Source organism: Cariama cristata, unplaced genomic scaffold (assembly GCF_000690535.1).
Source record: "Cariama cristata isolate BGI_N322 unplaced genomic scaffold, ASM69053v1 scaffold7456, whole genome shotgun sequence".
Lineage (NCBI taxonomy): Eukaryota > Metazoa > Chordata > Aves > Cariamiformes > Cariamidae > Cariama > Cariama cristata.
In genome coordinates, this window is record NW_009622612.1 from 1 (window position 1) to 24,399 (window position 24,399).

General features: G+C 36.2%; 1 protein-coding gene across 1 annotated transcript in view; it reads right to left on the bottom strand.

Moving 5' to 3' along the window:
- Positions 1 to 1,224: 1,224 nt before the first annotated feature.
- LOC104163389 (guanine nucleotide exchange factor VAV3-like) overlaps positions 1,225 to 24,399 on the bottom strand; it is a gene marked incomplete at its 5' end in the record, with an annotated part of 38,199 nt that continues 15,024 nt past the window's right edge. The window contains 6 exons of the mRNA XM_009702390.1: positions 1,225 to 1,330; positions 19,000 to 19,109; positions 19,462 to 19,594; positions 19,974 to 20,059; positions 20,515 to 20,601; positions 23,044 to 23,112. Coding sequence (XP_009700692.1) covers positions 1,225 to 1,330; positions 19,000 to 19,109; positions 19,462 to 19,594; positions 19,974 to 20,059; positions 20,515 to 20,601; positions 23,044 to 23,112 — 591 coding nt within the window. The remainder of the gene's footprint in view (positions 1,331 to 18,999; positions 19,110 to 19,461; positions 19,595 to 19,973; positions 20,060 to 20,514; positions 20,602 to 23,043; positions 23,113 to 24,399) is intronic.

Below are 24,399 nucleotides of genomic sequence, written 5' to 3' on the forward strand. Positions count from 1 at the left end.
GTGGGGGCGGGGCGGGGCGGATCTAAAAAAAAACAAACAAAAAACACCCACCCTGTGAAAATCCAGGTCAATCTAACTGTTCAGGAAGCAGGTTGTTAAAGGAAGAGATACATGACAGGGAGGAACATACCTGAGGTTATTTTATTCCATGACTGTGCTTAACAAAAGCAGTACCCATACTTCAAATGCCCTTTCTAAAATACCGTGGCTACATTTTTTAGAACATCAACAATATGCAACATAGAATCATATCATAGAATGGTTTGGGTTGGAAGGGACCTTAAAGATCATCAAGTTCAATCCCCCCTGCCATGGGCAGGGACACCTTCCACTAGACCAGGTTGCTCAAAGCCCCATCCAACCTGGCCTTGAACACTTCCAGGGATGGGGCACCCACAACTTCTCTGGGCAATGTGTTCTGAGCACCTGAACTGGCTGAAGTTTACAAAGCTTTTGCATCTCCAACTTGCACTATGAAATTTAGGTTCATTACATACCTCTGTACCATTGGCCATTCCATATTTACAAAAAAACAAGGTAGCTCCTAAAAACAGCTGAAATAATGAGAAACTACAGATGTGCAAGCATATGTTTGTGTTTCAGAAGAAAGAGGCAGAAAACATGGAATTTCTTAGCTTAAGTTAGCCTTATAAAACCTTGTTATGAAAGCATTAGTTGACTGCTAGCATTTCTTATCAGCTTTGCAACATCTATCTTCAATTTGTCTACGTATCTCTGGTTCAGAAGTGCCTGTTAATGCCTCACAGTTATTTTCTGTCTCACAAAGCAATCTCCCCATATCAAACATTTATGAGTATCATCATCATCTGATTTTCTGAAAAAAAATATTCCATCTGTTCTTGTGACTGGTGGTCTACAGCAATGGGCCCCGTGGAACAACCATGGTAGTCAAAACTGCAAGAAACAGCTGTCATTAACTCTTACTTAAGAACTCCTATATTAAATAAAACAATTCTCATAAAAGAATCATGATAAAGAAGCCTTCAGATAAATGAGGAGCATCTTGAGATTTTGAGCTTTTAATAGCACTCCTGCTAATATTTGGAAAAATTATTTTAAAAATTTGCTTATACAACGAGAAATACTATGCATGACTTCATGGCTTGTCTGTCTTGGACAGGTAACCAGCTAGCCACGTGTTTCCACATATTTCATTAATTCAGGTATTTCTTTTAGGGAAAAAAACCCCACAACTTAAATATCTTACCTCAGAAGCATCTGACAGACTTTGCAAGACGTCACGCGACTGAACGTATGCATTTTGAACTCATGAAAGCTTGTATCTGCATAGTCCGGCCGTATGTTTGACCTAAAAAAAGATTTGAAAATCTGCTTTAAACCAATGAAATCTAGAACATAATGCAGCATTCACAGCAGGAAATCTGAATCCACAAACCGATGGGTTTATTTATATTTTAATGTTTTTCATTGAGGTGAACCAGAAATATGGACTTTACCACATACCTTGAAACGACATCTGAATTATGATATTATGCAGACCTGGTCCTTAAAATACACCCTGTAACTACCTTAGCTATCACAATAACTAGAAAACTATACATCAAAACAAACATTACCTGGGTTTTATTCCTGTTCAAGTGACTAGGATCATTTTACAGACCTAAAGAATGCTCACTTTTTCATTCTCAAATATTTTGTTATGTGGATGTACAAGGAAGAGCAGCTCATACTGCACATTTGAAACTGTGAGCAGCAAATTTGGGACAGTTAGGTCACAATTATGCAGCAACACACTGGATAACATGAGTGATTTCAAAAGCAGTTAGAAAATATTTACTGGGGTTCGACTAGTCTTTCTTAAATGCATTGCCCAATGCCTATAACTGTTGCTACACACACTTAATTTAATAAATAAAATAGATGATCACTGTTCACACTGCTAAGATACCCACACACTATTCAGATTTCTTTCCAAAGATTGAATTTGTGCACAAAGCACTAGTCCATTACTGTGCATGTGTTTTGTTTATCCTGCCTACTGATCCCTTTTAAAAGCAGGAATATAATTTAAAAATGATCCACTCATCATTTTGTTGCACTTATGACTGTTTGCAGGTTTATTTAAATTTTAGTAAGTAATCCATTTGATTTTTTCCTGTCATCTTCCCCATTTCCAAGAATTGGAGGGGGAGAACAGGAATTTTCAACTGATTTTTTTTTTAAAAAAAAAAAAAAATTCAATAACATCCCCAAACTAGCTTAACACTGTCAAAATCACTAACACTGAAACGCTAGGTGCATAATTTAATATTAAGCTAGACTGTACCAGACAAAAAAAAATATATAGTAAGGATTAATGTATTTTAAAATATTATTTATATTGGAATGCTTAGGATGCCATAAATTTATGGTATTTTTCTAGCAAAACCATAGGAATCCGCAATGCACTGGAATTAAAATAGGAAAAAAAAATCCTGAGGGTAAGAACGCAAGACTCTACAACACTCAAATGAAAGACCAGAAGCTTTTCCTATACACGTTCATGCATTAAATTTGGAGATACTTATCTAATAAGTTTCATTTTTATGTATTATAAATAAATTCTAGACTAAAACATAGACCAGCCACAAATTGCAATGAAACATAAATATAGGTAACCATGCAAGCATTAATCTCCCCAGGACTGGATGAAAAGGCTTATGAAAAAAACATTCAAAGAATCTGTTTAAGTACCTAGTGTCAGAAAGGTCAGTCTTCTAATCCGCCTGCTGAAAATGAACGTGCTGAAAATGAAACTGTACTCAAAACGCAAATGGGATTTTGCTTTTATGCTTGAGAATAACCTTACACTCAGTACTGTTTTAACTACCTCACATATGCAAGATGTCAATACCACAACTCCTGCTGACTAAAAGGGGCATGGATGCTCCCCACTCACAGCAGGAAGGTACAGATATCAGGATACAATTAATCTCAAAAAAGTATAGAACTTTTTTAAACCAGGAGAACAATGTATTATTTTGGGGGCTCTTAACTCTGCAGAGCAAGGCCTGTATTTCACATGTTTGCCAAGGGGCTGCTAAAATCTGTCTCTTAGGCAACACAGGTAACTACGGACAATCCCAAAAACTACCTAGAAAAGTTGCAGTACTTACATCCCTAATAAAAGCTGGGTTTTGTTGATCATTTGGCTTAGAGCAGGAAAGCTTTCAAAAGCATATCAAAAGTATCAGCCTAACATACAGAGACTCATCGGATTTGAAAGTATATCAAATTAATCCTAACCACCTGACCATTTTTCAAGAACAAACCAAAGAAAAAATTCAATTCATTTAATTAGAATAGTATCAATCTTCAAAAATAATAAGCATAGTGGATGGAAAAAAAAATTACAACCTCATACAGACTGTTGTTTTACACAAGCATATGACTATATAACTTCCTTTCATATGTAAAAATTCTCTTCCATTCTTCTCTCAGGCTATCTTCCACAAAGATTGAAATACATGAACTACTGAAAATATACCTCCTATTAACAGAACAAAGATGATACAGAGTTCATTCTTCCTTATAGTAAAAGTAATATTTGAGTTTCTTTATATTTTATAAAGCCATTCAGTTTCATTTTACAGTCCTTAACAGCAAAAGTTAATCTTGAGAAACAAAAAAAGCCTAGTGCTAAAATGGCAAAGAATGAAGCTGTTGCCTCACAGAAGAGCTGTCAAAAGGCCCTCCACCTTCTTTCAACATAAGTTGTTTTATTGCATCTATGGGCTAAACTATGGGATTATAATGTCATAAACAAGACAGAAGATTTATCCAGATAAATAAACTTACAAATTTGGCTCTCTACTGTATGCTAAAATTTGGATACATTTGTCCTGCTTGTATAAGTAGATCAATACAAAACTGAAAACATATAATACAATACAAACTTTGGAATATAATGCAAACCTCAGTTTATTTTGTCCACTATTACCTACATGAAGAACTAGTTTGGTTCCAAGTACTACTCAGTTCTTAAGGATCATAAAAGTGTACCATAAAGACTGAATCTCTCAGTTTCTTTAAAACCCACCAGGTTTTACTTTAGTGATTGTAACATTCTAACGATTACTTCAATAAATTTCCTATCTAAAAACCAGTTCTTTCTTCACCAACTACACATCTTTCATACTCCCTATCAATTCATTGCCATCTAACTTCATGTATTTCCTTGTTGCCCAAGGCCAAGCCAGCACAAAGATCTTCTAAAATAGCGGTTTTAAAAGACACAAGCCTGAGTAGCTCTTTTAGGGGCACACAGCAACTATTCATAAACCAAAAGGACCTTTTAAATTTTGCTAGCCCTTCCTTCCACCACTGAAAAGATATAATTTTTCTCCATTTTTTCCCCCAAATGCACATCACCCAGAAGGAAAAGCCTAAAAATCCCTAACAACAAAAGTTTAGTGAATCAAAGGAGACGCCACTGAAGTACATCACCCATCGATTAAATTAATCTGGAAGGGACTAGAGCCTCAGCATATTACAGAGGATCCTCTGCAGAAAGAGCAGGAATCAAGAAGAAAAGAAACCTAATCTGCTGCTCAGTCTTTCTTTTTGCACAGACTTAGAAGACACTTCCAAGCAGTTGTCTAAAAATAAACAATGCCATTGAAGTCAATGAGAAGAGCAACATTTAAGTTTTCTTTTGTCTCCTCCTTTCCATTTCTAATCATTCATCCTAATAGTTTCAGATTTGAGGTCAAACAGAAATGAGACAATGTCATCTGTTTCATTTCAGTTTACACATCAGCAAAATATATTCTCAAATTTCAGAGCCCATCACATTTCAAAAATATCAGGATTTTACCCATTACCTCATTATTCTCTTCATAAAGAAATAGTCTATTAGAAATATTAATATTTAGCTACATTGTTATCAGTTGATTAATGTTAGATAAGAAGGTATTTCATCACTGCTCCAAAAAAAAAAAGTGTTCACATTTATGTGAAAACAAAGTTTCCAGTCATCAATATTCTGATAAAGGCAGTAGAAAAGAACAGTGCAAATTAAGAAATAATATACTTACTCTGAAGACAGAGTACTGTAAAGTGAAGCACAATATAGAAAAATAATTAACGATACAACAAAACCCAGAAAAAACTACAGCAAAAATAAAAAGATAATGTGTAGTATCTGCTGTAAATGTACAGGTGGAGTAAGGAAAGCTTTGTAGACAAACACATATTGCAGTGCTAACTGTGGACAGGAAAACTCTTGCACATTGTAGTACCCGATCAGTCACGCTGCGTTAATGCAAATCCCGTTCTGTAGTTACATTACACATCACATCAGACAAGTCTGAGAATCTGAGATGATGCACTGTAGCAGTATATATCAAGTAGCAAGTCTTTTAATGTAAAGTCTGAAACTTAATGAATCTAGGGGGTTGATACTTTAGTTTTCAATATATTGCTTTTTAACAAATCAAAAATAATGCAAAAATAACCTAACTCAATACCAGACAACTAGAGATTAAGCACAACTAAACTGTGACTGTCCAAGCCCAATTACCACAAGGACCATAGGAAATTTTTTCCACAAAACCTCACACTGAACAGCATATACTATTTTTTGAGTTTTTAAATACAGCAAATAAAGCTGATAACTTCAACAGAAAAACAGCAGTCACAGCATAGCATACAACTTTTCATAGTCATGTCCAACTATAAAGAACATCTTTTAGTTACGACATCCAAGCCTTACACCAATACCCTGAGAATACAGACCAGAGCTCCCACAACACAGTAAAGAGAATATTTCATCCTTCTCAAATCTTCTTTTCCCTTCTACTTCCCAACCTGTGGGCATGTTCCAAGACATAGAAAAAAACTGAGTATTAGGTCAATATTAATTTTTAAGCTTAATACTAAGAATATTTTCTTCTTCAGAAGGAGGATTTCTGGCGAGGGGTGGGGGCAAGGAACCCACACACTATTGTTATGAAAATTCAAACATACTGAAGCAATTTCTGTGGCTAGAATTAGGAAAATTTAATTTAGGACTTAAACTGGGTTCCTTCCCCATCACAGTGGAACAGTCACCAGTCAAGCCCTCTCACAGGCTCCTCAGTCCTCCTTCCACAACAGCTTCTACTATGGGGTGCCCCAGGTTCACTGCAAATGAAATGTTTTACCCACTTCTGCTATTGAACAATCTTGGTAAGTGGCCAGAGCAGGAAGTCACCCATACACCAAGAATACTTAATCTGAGGTAAAGAATGACAGAACATGTTCCTCATTTTATGGTAAAACTCTGCTTCTTATTTTCACAAGCAATGTGGGGAGTCAAAAGTATTTTCCCTTCCTCTCTTCTACTTTTTCCCCAGGCTGTTTTAACTCCTACACTCTAGCAGAGACAAAATGTCAGGATACAGAAACAGAGTGAATCTGTAATTAGGAAAATTTTTCCAGTTCCCTCCTCAATTCAGCAGCAGAGTTTTTGTAAGGGACAACCACAAGTGCCCTCTCCTGCATAGTGCTGGATCCCCATAACCTGATTTACTCCAGTCACTAAAGCAATGTCCTTGGGCTGCCCCTGAGCCTTTTGAGTAAAGCTTTGTCTTTCCAAGTTACTTGCAGAATATTAGTCCCATTGAGACCAATTCACTGCTACACCACCAACCCAGAGACCTGCAGATGCTTGTCTTGCTAGTCTCCTTCGTCATTTGGACACACAATTCTTGTCTCTGCCTTAGCCATTGGAGCCACTGTTCAGGGAGCAGAACGACCATCATCTTCAGTCAATCCTGCATCTCTGAACAGATCTTTTGTCTGTAAAGTCTGCAGAATTCAGCGTAGAAAAGAATTATCCAGGTATCTTATTCGATTGCCCTTGATATCATGACCTCAGAGCACTCCCATTTTTGCTGACCTTGTGCATGCGAAATACTCCCCTTTTAAAAAAATACTTTGCCATATTTGCAGTCACCTCTTTCTATTGACTCTTACTTCTCAGAAGAGTAAACCGATTATAGGTCAACTCTTGTTTTCAGCCACCCACATAATGCAATATCTTTATAAATGGTGTCAGAAAGCGTCACATTATCAACAGTCCCCCACAAGGTTTTGCAGTCAAAATTAATTCTAGCAATAATCTTTGCCTAGCTTAATGGCACAGCTGACTACAGATTAATGCTATAAGTAACCCAAAGTTATCTTGTCAGACAAGATATCTAGGTGCCTATTGCTACACCTATAGAATAAGGAATAAATTCTCTCTACTGTCCTACCTCAAAATACCAAAATAATTGTGCGTATGAATAAAATTAAACAGTTTAAGCTACAGTTTTCTAACACTTTCCTAGAGTCGTTGAGATAACAGATCAAAAACTTAAAAGTAATTCTTAATCCTCAAGACACAAACATGCCACCATGAAACCACTAATACTTAAGTCAAAATAAAGCAATGAACCTTGGCAATCTTGACATATCCAACAGTGTAAGTTCTATATCTCATTTTACAAAACTGAGCTTTGATCAGCTTGGGTCTAAAGTGTTTCCAAGACGCATACTGCAATGAAAAGTGTACATCATCAGTATCAAGCAGCTTACATGGGATTTGTTACTGTCATTTCCTTACTTAATGAAAACCATATTCTGATGAAAAAACATAAAGATGAGAATGTGTCCAAATAGCAATAGGCATTTGGCTACCTTATAGCAACAACTTACTTTTTTATCAGCATTCTTACGTTCAAATTTGTTTCCAACAAGAAAAAACTATACAGAATACTGGGCTAAACAAATTAATTGTAATTTCTTCAGTGGGCTAGGCACAAATATGCTTCATTTACTGTCAGTTTAAACACAGTTAAGGCTTACAAAATAAAATGCCCCAGGAAAACTATTAAACTTTCAGCCCCAAAATTCTCTCTTATCTCTCTACTAAATATGTAATTACTACAGACAATGTGTCCCAAGAGAATAAATAAAAGGCTAAGAGATAGTTTACTATAGCTTCTTCCTATTTTCCCATATGGAAAATAAATGCATTAAAATCCCAGTCTTCATTTCCAGAAAGGACATATTTCTAAAGATATAAACAATGAAAAAAACCTTATTTCACAAATTTTAACATACTGGGTACATCTTCCCTTGGATGTTTTGCCCTTCAGATATTTCAGTATTAGCCTTGCAGACTTTTAAAAACTACTGTCTCAAGTTTGTTTCGCATGGACACATTACTGAAAGCCTACTGGCTGCCAACAAATCTAACAAAAATATAATAAAGGGATAAAATTAAGTATTATGTTGATTAATTAAATTCTTACAGCAAGTTTAAATTTTAAATAGGAAATTAATGAAATGCAAATCATGCTGTAAAGAAAAAAAAAGAGCACACAAAAGAGAAGAGGTGTTATTATAAAAATGTAAAGGGTAGAAGCAACTAGAATCTGCAGTCTTTGGCTCCTGGTTACGGGCATCAGTCTCATAGCACAGCACTACCTCCAAGAAGGTATCCAGCAGCGGAGTGCGCTGGAAGTCTACCATCTTGTGGCTTCATATTCTGCAAGGAGTTAAAGGAAGGAGACTTTGGAACACAGCACAAAGGAAAATTCTCCTCTTTCTCTATTTAACTATTACCTTTAATGCTACCAGTTACAACCTGCCTGCAAGGTCCACTGCTGTCCTCCACTACTAACCAGCTCTTCTGTCTTTCCTGCTGTATTTTGAGGGCCATTTCTTTTACTTGCTTCTTCGGTAGCTTTTCAATACTACCTTGACTTCAGCAATTAAGACCTGTACAGATTCCCCCCCTCCCTGGGCCTAGGCCACTGAGAAGGTGTTGCTTATACCTATTAGAAACATTTCAAATAATGTTGAAAAATTGCGTCTCTGGAGCACTGAACAACTCAACTTCTCCTTCCCAGGCTTCAAGTATTTTAAAACTAAATTTATTTTTTCTTAAACTGGAAGGAAAAACGTATTATGGGAAAAAAAAAAATTAAAACTTTTGATATTCCTCAGATACGTGAACATAATTTTTCCACCACAAAAAGCACATACACACTGAAGTGCAGGAAGCACAGCATGTATAGGAAAATAAAGAACAAATACATCACACAGACAGAAATGCAAAAGTAACCCTTCGCAAATGGATCAAGAAAGCTCCTTTCAAAAGTGAATTAGCTGCAAAAGAAGACAGGGTATCAACAAGAGCAGGTGCTGACCTAGACACTGTTGGTAGACCACTTCTGTTAAATACAGAGAAAGCAAAGGCATTGTAAACACTGAAAGAATCGAGCCATTCTTCTCAGGGGACTGATGATAAACCTCACAGGTATCACTTAAGCCCAGAGATGTTCCTCCAGATTGTCATAACTCAGTGGGACTGTCAACTTGGATAGAAGGGGAACCTTTTCTTCCATCAGCAGCAATCCCACAAGCATGTTTTTCTGAGTGACCTGGAAGAGCAGCAAGTGCCCAAATATGGATGCTCTTGGGTTGGGAACAGGCTGACCAGCAGAGTCACAGGTTCTGCATAACAGTAGAGTGAGACAGCTGCTCGCTCTTTGGGGTTGACAGTTTTCCCCCAAAAAGGAAAAACATGCTAGGAAGTTCTACTGATACTTCGTATTTTTGGTTTTGACTCATTTTTGCAGAAACGCTACTTAGATCAGGTTTTGAAGATCTTTATCCTGTAACAGTCTCTTCAAGAAATGCAATCATGTCACAAGAAATTACGCAGGGTTCAACTGTATGCAGATGTTTGCAAAATACCCCATTATTTTAAAAGTGCATTCTATTTGAAACCGAGTAGCCATTTCACTTGATTAAAACTTGGCTTTAGAGAATAGTTAATATATGTATGCCTACCTGTGAGCCCAGAGGCATAACAAATAAGCAGATGCATGAAGTATCAGATAAGAATTCTGCAGTGAACTGCAACTGTTTTAAGTATTAAAAGAAGAAATGCTACAGGGAGCTCAGATAAAACTCAATACCTTGAACTCTCCTCAACTCTCAACCCCGAGTTAGACCTTTGCATTTTAGAGCTGTTATTATTCTGCACTCTGTGTTATGCTTATAATAATTTAAAACTCTCCATACAGAACTGTTCAGAGTTATGGACACCCTGAGCATGAACTGTTGAAGAACATTTTAGAGCATATGTGACATGAAATCTGATGCTGTATTCATGCAGTATAGCCTGTAAAGAAAATGGCACAGGTTACCTGAGGACGCTGAAAATTTTCATTCCAGTTTTACTTACTGTATCAATATTTGACATCACTGCAGAAAATGCATCAATAAACACAGATCTGCCAGAAGTATTTCTAAGTTATTAATTGCTAACAGAGATTATTTATGAAGCCATCTTAAGTTAAAATTCCTGGTTTGTGCCAAAGTGACCTCCTTTCAAAATTTTAAGCACCTTAGAAGTCAGCCATGATAATTGGTACTAAGCATCTCAGAAAACTTTGGAAAATTTAACTATGCAATAAAATATCATTAACATTTGCCACATATTCAAATGTTTTAAGTAATAACATGGACAGAGGAAATTAATAAACAGAAAAAATACATGTCACTGTCAAACAAGATAAAAAGCTTTCAGCCAAAGCTCATATGAAGAATTTCATGCAAAGTTGGTCCCAAGAGATGTTCAGCCTCACTCCCTGCTCTGATATGCAGCAGACTTTCCTTAGAACCCTGTTCCCCGCAAACAGCAGAACCAGCCTTACATTTGCACTATCCTTTCTTTCCAAGCGCAACATTTTGACTCTGTGCAACTATCCATCACCATTTCAACTGATCACTTCATACAACATGCTGTCATGTAATAGAGAGGCATTTGTGTAATAAAATAACAAAATAAGACTGCAGATACAAAACCACAAATAAATAATCTTGATCTTTACAAGGATTTTATTATTTACTGTAAAAAGGTGAAGAGAGAAAATGGCATTCTGAAGGAGTATTCTCACTAGAGGTGGGCAATGCCATTTCACAAGGGATGATTTTCAGCTTCTTTTCTACCTTCTCTTCTCAGGAGCAATGCTGATTACTTACAGCTAATTCATTTTCTCTGTTCCAGCTAGGCTGTTATATTTCAGAATCATCTTTGAAGATGCTATTTACTGAATTAATCAATCAATCAATTCTCCATATGCTAATACTCAAACATTCTGGTTTGTCACATCAAAGAGTCTCCATCAAGAAGACATGTTATATAATTAAATTAACCATATCACAAGGAAATTGTGCTTTTGATTAAGAACGCACAGCTTCTAAGACTTTGCTAGGAAATCTGCTTATTTGATCATATGATGAGTGGCTTTTTTGAGATCAAGGAAATTATCTTGTTAACTTTTTGGAAATGTACTGCATTGTTTCAAACATGATAACGGCTTTACTTTTTCCTTATCAGCTTACTTCCCTGAAAAGTATGGAAGATGGACTGCTTTGAGCTAATCTGGTTTTGTATAACATTTTTAAACACCACCTGATAGGAACAAAGCTCTGTTACACATCAGTATTTGTAAATCAAAAGCATCAATACTTTATATACTTTAATATTCACTGGGTGAGTTTTATTTGTGCAAGATCCAAGTCTTACAAATCCAAATTTATAAAGTTGCTTGTCTTGATAAGCTTTAAATATTTTATCACATATTTGCACTTAACTGACAACAAATGTCTATGTTTTGGAGTAAAAAAAAATGTAAAAAGATAGGATATATACAGCCATAAACTTGTAAATTACCAAACACCTAAATGTGCTAAGAAAAAAGGTAGCATTGGTTTGCAGGGAGAAACTAGGACATTTGTTCATATATCCAAAGTATCAGGACAAACATAATGCAGCATTCCATGTTTAAAGATTGAAAAAAACTAACATCTTGCACAAATCCAATATTTAGATGGTGGTACTTTATTTTTATGATGAATTTATTTCACTGAATTTTAAGAAACACTAATTAATTGTCATAGTAATATATCTCACATGTTGTAAGGTAAGTTGTAAAAACATAAGGATTGGGAAATCTTTGATTTCTGTGAACCAGAAGACATAATATCAAAGTATATTTATTATCTCCAAGTGTTTACACACTGTTTTCATAAATTGTTTTGCTTTCACATTCTATGCTCTTAATCATCTACAGAATCTTCACACAGTTCTTGCAGTGTCTGGAATAATTTAAAGAAATTGCATAACTATAAATACATTGTGAATGGTTGCTTATAACCCTGAGAAACATTTGATCAAAAACAACCAGAGTCATAGCAAAGAACAGGCAACCATTCTTCTTTGGCAGACGTGAACTTGGCATTCATTTTTGCAGTACTGAAATATTTATACAGATGGAGAAGCCCAGGCAGACATGTTTGTTTATCACTTTGGTAACCTATGTGAGGTTGGTAAAAGTGAAACACCTTTGCAGGCTATTTGAAAAATGCAGCAGATATCTAAGGCTTTTAAAGGGCTCTGCTAAGAAAGCTTTAATTTAGTATGTCAGTGTTCAATATGTCAGAGCTCATATATTCTCTCAGTAGAAGCCTTAATGCATATGCATTATTAATGCACTGAGGGGAAACAGATCTATTTGAGTTGAATCTGACCAATGTCATTAGTCACAGAGTGAAAACCAAATTTGGAAATAGGTATGGTAACAGGTAAGAAAACACTTTTCACCTACCTTGTTTATTGTGCTAGTTTTCTTTAAAATTTAGAAAACCAATGAGCTCTATCTACCATTTATGTAGCTTGCCTAATTTAAAATGTTGTGCACATACCTATCAGGTTTGAGAACGAACAAATCTCAGGATTATTTCCTTACAATCAGATGTGTTCTGCATCCCTTCAGTTACAGGTTGTGAGCTGCTGCACAAACTCTGTAGTGACCTAAAACTTAAATACAGTGTAATTAAAACTAAAACCACTAATTTTTTGAGGGCTGTACAGCTTTCATGTCTGGAATCTCTTTTATTCGGATATTAAAAAAAAATTTCATTAACTCCATGCAATTAATACATACCCTAATCACTATAATGATCATGTGTTTCCCACTTATTTTTCAGGCATTATTAATAAGACATGATGTTAATATTGCAATTTCAGTAGCAATGTCAAAATAGAAGCTGCAATCATAGTTAAAATTTCACCTTCAGAAGTACTAAGTACATTTTTAAAAAAAGGCCTGTTCCTCTGCCTGCAAGATGTTTTCATGTACTTCTCAGTTTGTGAGATACGTTGCGTAAAGCCTAATTAAAAGGTGTGTTAAAACCCTGTTGCGTGAGACTTTGCAATACTGGTTCTGTGCTTCTTGAAATCCAGCAGTACTAAATTCAAGCTGACAAGGCCCTGAGCAACCTAAGCCCTGCAGGAGACTGAAGTAGACCATCTCCACACATCCCTTCCAACCAAAATTTTTCTGTGATTACATTTTAAATTATATTTCTGTGTAATATGTTCCTAACTGGGAATATATACTGAAGCCAAGTTTGCTGATGGTCATTTTTAGAGTGGATTACAAAGCACAGTTGAGAAACCAGAGAAAGACTTAATTAAATTAGCAAACTGGACATCATGATGACAAAATAAATTCAGCACAAACCAGCATAAGATATCACATGCCGAATTACACTAATGGATTCAGATATTAAAGTTAGTGGAAAAATACAATATGTGGCCTTTCATGGAAAAGGTCTCTGCTGTTGTGAGGAAGACAACACATACCTGCTCCATGCTCTACTGTGATCACGAAACAAACTACACACAAAAAAGTATTTAGTGAATGGAAGTAAATGTTTAGTGTCAACATGACACAGCTGTAGTAATAATCAACACATTTTCTTTCAGTATTTATTCTGTCATCTCATGATGAAATAAAAGAGAATTAAATTCATCACAGCAATGACAAGAAAAGCAGTTGCCATGTAATAAGAAATTAAGCCTGGTACTTAGTCAGCTAAGTAGTTCCAAAGTAATATAACTGAGATATAATCACGTATACAATAAAGGAGGACAACTTCAACTTCCAATGAGTTTTTTCTTTTAATAAAGAATGATTAGCATAAATTCATTGACACATATATTAGTCAACTATTTTTTTAAAACAAGCATTTTTAAAATAAGAAAAACATCTGTAGGAGAGCTTTCTAGGGAAAAAAAAAAGTAATCAATGCTCCTACCTTTTAGCATAAGCTGAATAACATAAAAGCATCAAATATTTCACGTAATTTGTAGGTATGAGACATTACATATTTGTATTGATTCTTCTGGTTGTTTTTAATACAGGAGAAAAGAGATTAGACAGGATATGCTACTAGAAAATCTAACAAAATTGTGTCTCACTCACAACCAATCTTTGAGGTTTTTAATGACTTAGTTACAGCAAATAAACCATGCACTTTATCACATTGCTGACAAACTTTCACTTAATACATGATGTCTCTAATTTGGCTGAGTAATTTGGTGCAGTAATTTGGCTGTACACTTCTATTAATATTATCTTGGATATGGAATGACTTTGGATTTAAACCAATGGTATTTCACATGCTAGATTAAATTTAAACATTCCATGTCTGGTACAGTAAAGTCTTTGTATTACTATATTTTAAAAGGTGCCTATTTACCCATACAGCTATAGGCTTATCCATTACTATGAACAGAGTTCCAGGAACAAAATAACAACTGCTCGAATTAACCACTATGACTGTTAAGCACCACATCTCTTAGAATCACAGAAGAATCACAGAATCATTTAGGTCGGAAAGGATCTTTAAGATCATCAAGTTCAACCATAAACCTAGCACAGTCAAGACCATCACTCAATTATGTCCCTAAGTGCCACATCTACACATCTCAAACACCTCCAGGGATGGTGACTCCAGAACTTCCCTAGGCAGCCTCTTTCAATGCTTGATAACCTTTTCAGCAAAGAAATTCTTCCTAATATCCAATCTAAACCTCCCCTGGAGCAATGTGCAGCCATTTCCTCTTGTCTTATTGCTTGGTACTTGGGGGAAGAGACCGATCCCCACCTCGCTACAACCTCCTCTCAGGTAGTTGTAGAGAGCGGTACGGTCTCCCCTCAGCCTCCTTTTCTCCCAGCTCCCTCAGCCACTCTCCGTAAGACTTACCTCAAGACCCTCCACCAGCTTCATTGCCCTTCTCTGGATACCCTCTGGCATCCCCATGTCTTTCTCATAGTGAAGGGCCCAAAACTGAGCACAGTATTTGAGATGTGGCCTCACCAGTGCTGAGTACAGAGGGACCATCCCTTCCCTAGTCCTGCTGGCCATGCTATTTCTGATACAGGTCTGGATGCTGTTGGCCTTCTTGGCCACCTGGGCACACTGCTGGCTCTTCAGAGGCAATAAGTGGTTACACTCCCTCTGTGCAGGCAAAACTTGCATTCACATGAGTGAGGGAACAGGCATACCAAGAGATAACTCAGCCATTTGTAATATGATGGCTCCCATTAAAACATCCTCCACTGGTCTCTTGGCCTGAGAGCTTTATGAAAACCTCTCAAATTCATCAGATTTATGAGTTCAACCAAAGTTTCAGCTTCAAGATCTTGACTGCCATGTTAACTGTGCTCTCCCAGTGTCCTACTTCATTTTATTGTCATCTAGAAAATCCAGTGCTCACAAAGAACCAGCAATTTTGAAGGCTGTACACAATAAATTTAAAAAAAAAAAAAAAGAGGGGATGGGGAGCACCAGGAAGGAAAGGAGGTGACCCAGCCTCAACTGTGGAGATTACTGTGAACAGGTCAATAGCATCAAATTCAGTGCAGCCATGCCTCAGTATCATTGCTGCTGAGGATGCAGTGACTTCATCAATAACCCTTGTGAAATTCATAGGAAGAATAAAAATTCAGGTGTTTTGGTATTATATATTTTCTAAATAAAGCAATAGTCTCAGCAAAACAGCAAATACACACTGTAGCAACAGAACTGCCATATGAATAAAAACAATTTACTCAGTTTGTTATGACCTGTAACCCATTGCTCCCAACATCCCTCAAACAAAAGAACTCACCATATATGACAGTAACAACAGAGCTGGCTAAGAGGTAGAATAATTTCACACGCCTGTGAAACTAGTTTTCTAGCAGAAACTTACTAGTCTGAAAAGTAACACTCGAAGTTGCACTAGGACTTCATCCTTCCTTCCCTTCAGTGTTTTTCCATATCAGTTGTGCCTTGTGTATTCCTGCCCTCCAAACCCAAACCAAGTGCAGCCAGCAAAGCAGCGTTCTGCTGTATTTCATACTTCATCAATAACATGAGCATCCTATATCTGGAGACAAATTCTCATCTCAATGACACCAGCATCTCAACAGTAGGTGCCTTTTCAGCAATATAACTATCATCACTGTTGTTCATACAATAGTATAAACATCTAAGCTCCTAAAAAATAAAAATAAAAAATTACAGCCTAGCTAACATAGTTATGTCAATAAAACTGTTCTAGTAGCAACAAAGTTAATTCTTAATTTAAAAATAATAAAAGAGATCCCAATTTCTTCTCTTGTTATGTTCTTAGATTAACACTTGCACAGACTTGACTTCATAAAGAACACTACCCCGAAAGCAACAAAACTGCATTGAAATTTCTGCCTAGAACTCAGTAAACACCATCATTTCTGATAATCAAAAAAAAAAAAAAATGTAATTCACCCCTTCGACTGTGCTGGTTTTGCAGTCTTAGTAAAATTTTTAAGTAATGAGAAGTATTTTGCCCATAGAAACAGCAATTATAATTAAGTATGATGAATAGCAGCATAATTTCAATCATGGCTACTTTTCAGAGTAGAATCACACTAGAACAGATAACCTACACAGTAGGTAATGAGACCCCTGAAAACAACAAATCAAACCAACCAACCAATTGTTCAAAACACTTGGCTTAGTTTATTCCCAAATACAAACTCTTGTGCCTCAGCATGCATTAGAATATAATTATCACTGCATACACCGAGGTATGTTTTAGGAGAGCTGCTGAGGGAAATACACTATGAAGTCAAACCCATGTAACAGAGTTGAGGGGAAGTTATAAAAACTTGAGAAAGCATAAAAGCTCCTCATTGTTTTCAATCCCAGTGGTTATAGATATAAGGGAGCAAAAGCATTGCCCAATGCAAATAATGCCACTATATCATGTTGCACTTCAGCCCCAACCTGCAGCAACCCTGCTGCTCCAGTTCCCATGCTTCTGCATCACAGCCTTTAACCACACAGGAAGAGGTTAAACTAGAGGTATGGGTTTACGAGAAGGACAAACATCCATGCAAGACAAGGCTGACACCACCACTCATTTTCAATGACCAACTCCATCTACCCAAGAGGAAAGAGTAGCCCATTAACTTGTCAAACCTTCAGGTCCCGTTTGTTTTGCTCACATAGGGCAACTGGCAGCAGTAAACCATTGTCCCCAAAGGCACAGTCATGAACACTTCATGAGCACTGGCGGGTGCCTAACACTGTGTAAGGACACAGAGCTGCACCCATCACACACACAGCCTGGGGGGGAGGCGGGGGGGCAGGGTCGGTGCCTGTCCTGCACACAACCATAAAAATGTTTGGGAAGAACTGAGGATATGCTTCCAGGGGGGAAAAAAAAAAAAAAAAAAACACAAAACAAAACAACAAAACAAAACAAAAACCAAAACACCACAACACTTAGCGCTCTTGCTACTCTCCTTAGCTCCTTGGCTGATTTCTGTTTTGTTTGGTTGGGTTTTTTTGTGCACTGGGCCAGGACGCCTAAAGAGTGATCAATAGTTGCAATGCTAAAGCTGATAAATCTAAGTTCCTCATGCTTTCCATACACATTTTATCTATGTTTAAGTAAATATCAATAATGATGTTACAGGAAATGCAGAAGGTAGAGCACAGGGACAAAAAGAGGCAAAGAACTCAGCTTTCTGCACACATACAAATAAATACCTTTTCCTGTCCCCCACTATGCTACCAGAAATTTCTGCCAAAACACACGGTATTTTTGTCTTCAATAAAAATCGTCAAGATGGGAATCCTTGCAAGCAGGCCTTATGATATCTGTTCAGCCTAGGCTCTCCTCCCTTATGTTTTCATTTAAAACATCAGCACGCATCATACTAAGGTTTTAAAAAATATATATATGGTTTATGAGCAAGTTTCACTGATATCAGCTCATAATAGCCTTTCTCCAAATTTACATACCTTTACAATCACATCCAAAACAATCTTTATTAATGCTGTCTCTATTTTCACTGGGAGTATCTCACTCCCCCTCACACTTTTTTTTTTTTACCATAAAGCAAGCATCGTCCTGTCATCCAGTCCCCTTGTTCACATGTTTTAAATTTAATCAGAATACCCAAGGTGTCAATAATCATGTTTGTCTTTCTGACAAGAATCAGAAATGGAAATAAAGCTCATGCTGCATAACAATAATGTAATCTGCAGTGCTGCATAAGAACAACTTATTTTTTGAGAAGTTTAAAGCAACCTCCTTTTTTAGTTGAAAACATATTAAATTTAGTTTCAAAACACTGATTTCCTTTATAAGCCAAGCCACTTGATCCAAATACTAAACAATTAATTAGTTAAAAGCCACTAGGAAAAATGCCAGGATCATCTCTCAAATCATCAGCATCACCTTTCGAAAAAATGTATTTCAATTAATCAAAATAAAAATGGGAGGGGAAAAATGTCACTTATGTTAGATATTTATTGCTAAAATAATTAGTATTTCCCCCTGGTTGTTTAAGACAGTAGTACTAAAAGAGTCTTTGCAGCAAAGTTGGAAAGTAATACATAGCCTAGAGTGCCCTCTTTCTTTTCCAACAGGAGTTTCAGGGAAATACTCTGTTCATGAAAATGTCAGTCAGTTGTTTCTCAGAAAGTCAAATAAAACAGATAACTAGGCTGTATTAAAAAAATCTGAACATGAAAGAAATTCAGCATAATTTAAGTGATATCCTTACACTGGTGATGAACGTAATTGTACCTTAATAAAAATATACTTACAGAGCCATCTGAAATTGTTCAAGCCATTTTTTCTTCAAGTCTTTAGTTTTGCAATAAACTTCTAAACCATTTTGACCTTGGATATGAATGAGGTAGAAGCCGTAAGACCACTGCATAAAAAGATTGGCAATACAAACGTCAGTTATGAAGAAAGGAAAAGAAGAAAAAAAGAAAAAGAAAGAAAAAAGAAAGAAGCATTTGTATGTTCCTTAAGTCCCTGATTGCAGGAACAGCAAGACCACATAATTGTGTTCACTTAGGAATAACTTACTCAAACATTTTAATTACATCAAAATAAACAAAAGTTGAAATCCCTAAACATTCACTTCAGCTTGCATTTAAAACATAAAATTTTATAAATACATTGTGCATACATTGTATATACATTCCGAAGTCCTGCAAAACGTCTCAAATTGCTGCTAAAAACATACAATTTTTTATGAATTAGCAACAAATATTTACCTTCTTATTTTCTTTATCAGTAGTGGGGTTATTCGTAATTTTGTATTTCTGAAGATCAATTATTTCCTTCATTTCATAATTATCACCTCTCCGTTTGCAAACAATTACAGCTAGATCAAACAAGAAGATATGCCTATGAAAATGCAACATAAAGATGGTTAAAAACACTCCAGAAAGCCAACACCCAAAGTCTTATTTTACACACCTTTGTCTGTAGCACTTAAAATTCTGAAGGTGAACAACTAAACTACTGCATAATGAAACAAAAAACACACTGAAAGTACTTTTGCTAGAGACTTACTACTTGCAAGGGATTTAGGTGATCTTAGATGATAACGTAATAGTTAACTTCCCACGAATCATTTTGCAAATTCACTTGGTAAACCATGGATAGGCTCAGTGAAGGCATGGTGAAACAGAACGTACTCAAGAATCATTAAGCTGACCTCAAATCTAAAAAGAGAGTTACTTTACAGGCTTTTAACAGTGAACACCAGAAGTCATGACATCACCTGTCTTGCCTTGCACGTTTGTCTAACGTAGTTATCCTTATTTCCCCATCACCTTGAGGTCTTCCATACTGTAAGAGGGAATGATTCTGAAACAGAAGTAAAACGTACGATTCAATACAGCAAAAGCGTCAAGATGACAACACATTCAAATGTTAGACCGACCACTCTTTTTATCCCAAAAAAAGGACTTTTCAGGGCCAAAACCAACATCTTTTCCTTACTATCATCTAAACCAAATACAATAAAGAATCAGTCCATTCCATTTTTGTCTTCAAATGGGAAAATTTTTCCCATTAGAAAAACACCTGAGTCACTGTAGAATTACAAACTATGTAAACAGATTTAACTACAGACTCCCAAAATAGCAGAGATTCCTGTACTTAAACATTCATGTCATTCTAAACCAAACAAAGTGTACTTATACTTAAATATTACCAAGAGTACTATAATATCATATGAAATGGTGGAAAAAAATACATCTATCAATACATTTAATCAAAAGTGATTCAAAAACTGTATATAAATGAAAAATATCACGTACCAAATTCTCTATTGATAGTTGAAACTGTCTAATTTCACGGAGTGTCTCATTATCTCTCTTCACTTCATTTACATATTGAGCCAAGTCCTGGAGCATCAACAGAAAAAAGGAGGGGAAAAAGAACTTTTCCATAACAGACCACTTTTATACATTATTTTGGCAAATTTATTTCTAATTTTGTCTTTGACTTATCTGCATATTTAGTCATTTTTTAAATTATATTTAACATTTAGGAATTACCAATATGTATGCTTAAATAAAAGCCTCTGCATATCTTCAATCATATTTACAACTTTCTTCATCATGTCTGTTGAAACACAAGTTTAGTAGCAAGAAAGAGGGAAGCACATAATAAATTGTAAAAAGGGGCTGATTTTTTCTGAATTTTGTTAATGTCTTATTTTCAAGATTAAAGATGGAAATGTAATTTATGCAGCACACTGCGAAAAACCAGTCAACATCCAATGTCTGAGAATAAGACAGAAGGTAAACAGAGCATATAGTAGAAAAACATGTAAGGCAGTTCAAAAGCATCATGTAAGGTGTAAACATATCACAGCCCTGGGTGCTTATTAGGAGAGAAGCTACTGCCCCAGTAGCGGGATCTTGCTCTTACTGTTGCACAGCAGAGAGAAACCATTACACAGCACATTTTAAAAAGGGCTTTTAATGGGACACACTACCTGAAGTCACAGGTTGAGATCATTATTGTCCCCTTTACCAGAACATGTACTGTACACATTTCACTAAAGCCTTTAAAATGCTCTCAACATGCTTGAGTAATAGTAATAATTTGCTGCGGCTTCTGTGAGCAGGAGTGGTAATTGGTAAGGTCAGGGATGCTGAGAGCAGCAGTTGGAAAAGGCATTCTGATCTTCACAACTTGCTTTTACGGTATCCCTTCAATATGGTCACAAATTTGGAGGGTGGGAGAAAGATACATCTTCTTTCTAAGACATTTTTAATCAGAATCTAAGAATAGTTGCAATCATTATGCTAGCTTCCCAAATTAATCTGTGCAGGATACATTCACATCAGTCTTAAAAGAGTTCGTGTAGAACTCTTTTCTTGCTGCTAAAAGAAACCTGGCAACATAATCCTTCTAGAATTTTCTTTCTTGGGGGGCAGTACCATTTTGCTGGCAGTTTTTCCAAAGATATTTCTATTTTTGAGCAGACACCCCAAGGTTTTTAAAAGCAACATACCAATGCCGCATAGTTACTTCCACTACACTGGCAGGGACTATTGTAAGAGGATATAGTAAATCGGGAGGTAAACAATGCTGCAACCTTAAGGAGAGGTGCTCCTACCTGGCTTTTTTTGTGGCTTGGAGGGGTGGCAGGGGTGGGTTTGGGCGTTTTTTAATTGGCCAGTTATGTCCTGCCAGCCAGCACATAACTGCCACAGCAACTTCAGCAAGAGATTTCAGTCCAACAGCCATGAAAAACAATGAAGCAAGCCAGCAAACGGGAACGAAAAAAGGGGGCTGGGGGGGATAAAACCTAGGGTTATTTTCCCAGCCAATTAGCAGCAGCCAGGATGCATGGCTTGCCACTAGATGGAAGCAACATTGTGCCATCTCATTTCAGACACCTCCGTGGGAGTTTATCATGGTGGCTCCCTCTCCACTCACTCCACAAAACCAGATGACAAAAAAGGGGATCCAAAAGTCTCATTTGTGAGCTGGTCTATATTCCAGGCATTCAAGGCAGACAGTCACATAATACCAGACAGCTGTGTGACCCAAAACTAACTTAGTCCGACTTCAGCATCTTCTATCGACCATACAGATTACAACAGAAGGAGATATGACCTACATCGTGTTGCCTTCTTTCCCTCTTTCACCACAAAGGGCAGAAAAAATTTCACGGTTCCAGCACATGAACGTCACAATTCATGCCATGAAGCCAACTGAAGCAGAACCATGCTTCATTTCTGAAGCTGTGCAGAGGAACACATAGTATACTACCTTATACATAAGGCAGAACATCTATTTTATAAAGTATTTGTTTGTACCACTTGCAGGTGAATGTACAGTGACAGACACTACCTCCAGAAAGACACTACTGCTTTCAAAGGTAAAGCCACAGAGATCATATTAAGATGACAGAAAAAAAGTCTTGTAAGGAAAGATAACTGTCTTCATCTCACTGGGAAACTACTGACCTTGATTAAAATTGACTTACAGTGGTAGAACTGTTTCTAAATTTTGGAAGCGAGACCAACATTATTGAAACACCTGTTTTTCATCTCATTATATGACAGCAAAATGATGTAGAAGTAAACTGAAATAAGGAAGTTCCATTTCATAAACCCTCCACATCAGAAAACTACTGAACTTGTTTTCCAGACTTGAGCAAAGCCCTCAACTATATACTTGCCCTGACATACACTCACAAAGCTCACAGTGATCTGTGAAACATGTTTGATCTGCCGTGAAGAACATTATCTCCTCCAGGAAACATAGTTCTGAGCTACCATATTAACTGCCAACAAAGACAAAAATACTTCATTGCCATGAATACTTACCTTCATTGCATCAAGTGCCAGTTTTAGATTTGCCTTCTCCATGGGATCAGTAGTGTGCTTTACCAGCTCCTGTGGACAGAGCAGTTAAAACTTTTCACCCACTGTCTGTCAGTTCATAAATTGCAGTTATCATTGCTCATCTTCACCCCAAAAAAAAAGAAAAATGCAAAACCAGAAAACACAACCCATTTTCATCCCCATAGTGAGCAGCCCATAACTGAGTGGGGACTACTGCAAACAGATAGTTGGCAAGTGTTTAAGAATGATTGCTATATAGCCTAAACACTGACTTTAGCTGATAACAAACCATCATTAGAAGCTAATTTGGTCTGTCTAGCACTTAAAACTTGCCAAATCAGATCATTACTGTATGTGTATGCTGAAAACACAGGTAAACACTAGAGTTCATTTGCACATTACTGTACAGTATATCATCCATTCCAAAGCATGCACTTGTCTGCAAAGCAGGATGTATGCTGGCAATAAAATCTCAACTAAACTGTGCACTGCTTAAAAGAAGTCACCATCTTATTACACCTAAGATTAAGCTGACTCAGAAGACATATTTAAATCAAATGTAAATTTTTTTTAGCCACTTTCTATATGGAAAAATTTTGGGTTTTATGAAGTGAAAAAATAACCTTTTGGGGAAACAGATTATTTCTTCTTTATAATTTGAGAAGAGAATTATACATATCAGCTAATATAATAACTTGCTAAAATCATAGGAAATGAAGGAATAAGTATTCATACTTCACATTACAATTCTAATAATTTACTGGATTTTTGTTTTTCAAACTCTATAAAATATTTCTTGTATGATGTATACCGTAGTATCGCACAGAGCATAGTGACCTATCGTATATCATCTTTTCGTAATATACAGGTTGATTATAAAATCATAACTCAGATCTCATAAGTTTTTTTAAAAAGTAGTTGTACCATTCAATTTTTTTCCTATTTTCCATTGATCAAAATATCGATGACTCATTTATAGAAATATTTCAAAAAGTTTAATATTATGGAATGTATGTTGCTTTGCAGAGTCAAAATTATGCTTCACATACAAGTAGTAGATCTTTTTAAAACGACATCTTACAAGCATCAGCAGGGTTGACAGTCTAATATAGTAATATATTTCTTTGCAGCTGAACTAATGAGTCTCCTGGCACAGCCATCAAATTAAATTTATAAGTCTCTCCACCCTTATTACAGGACTAACTGCAAAAGCTAATGCTTTCTGGGTTATAAGAAGCAGCATTTCAAAATAAATACGGCTTTATTGTAATTTATGACTGCAAAGAAGCATCTTTAAAGTATGCTCTAAGTACAGTCCAGCTTCCTCTTTTGGAGGTA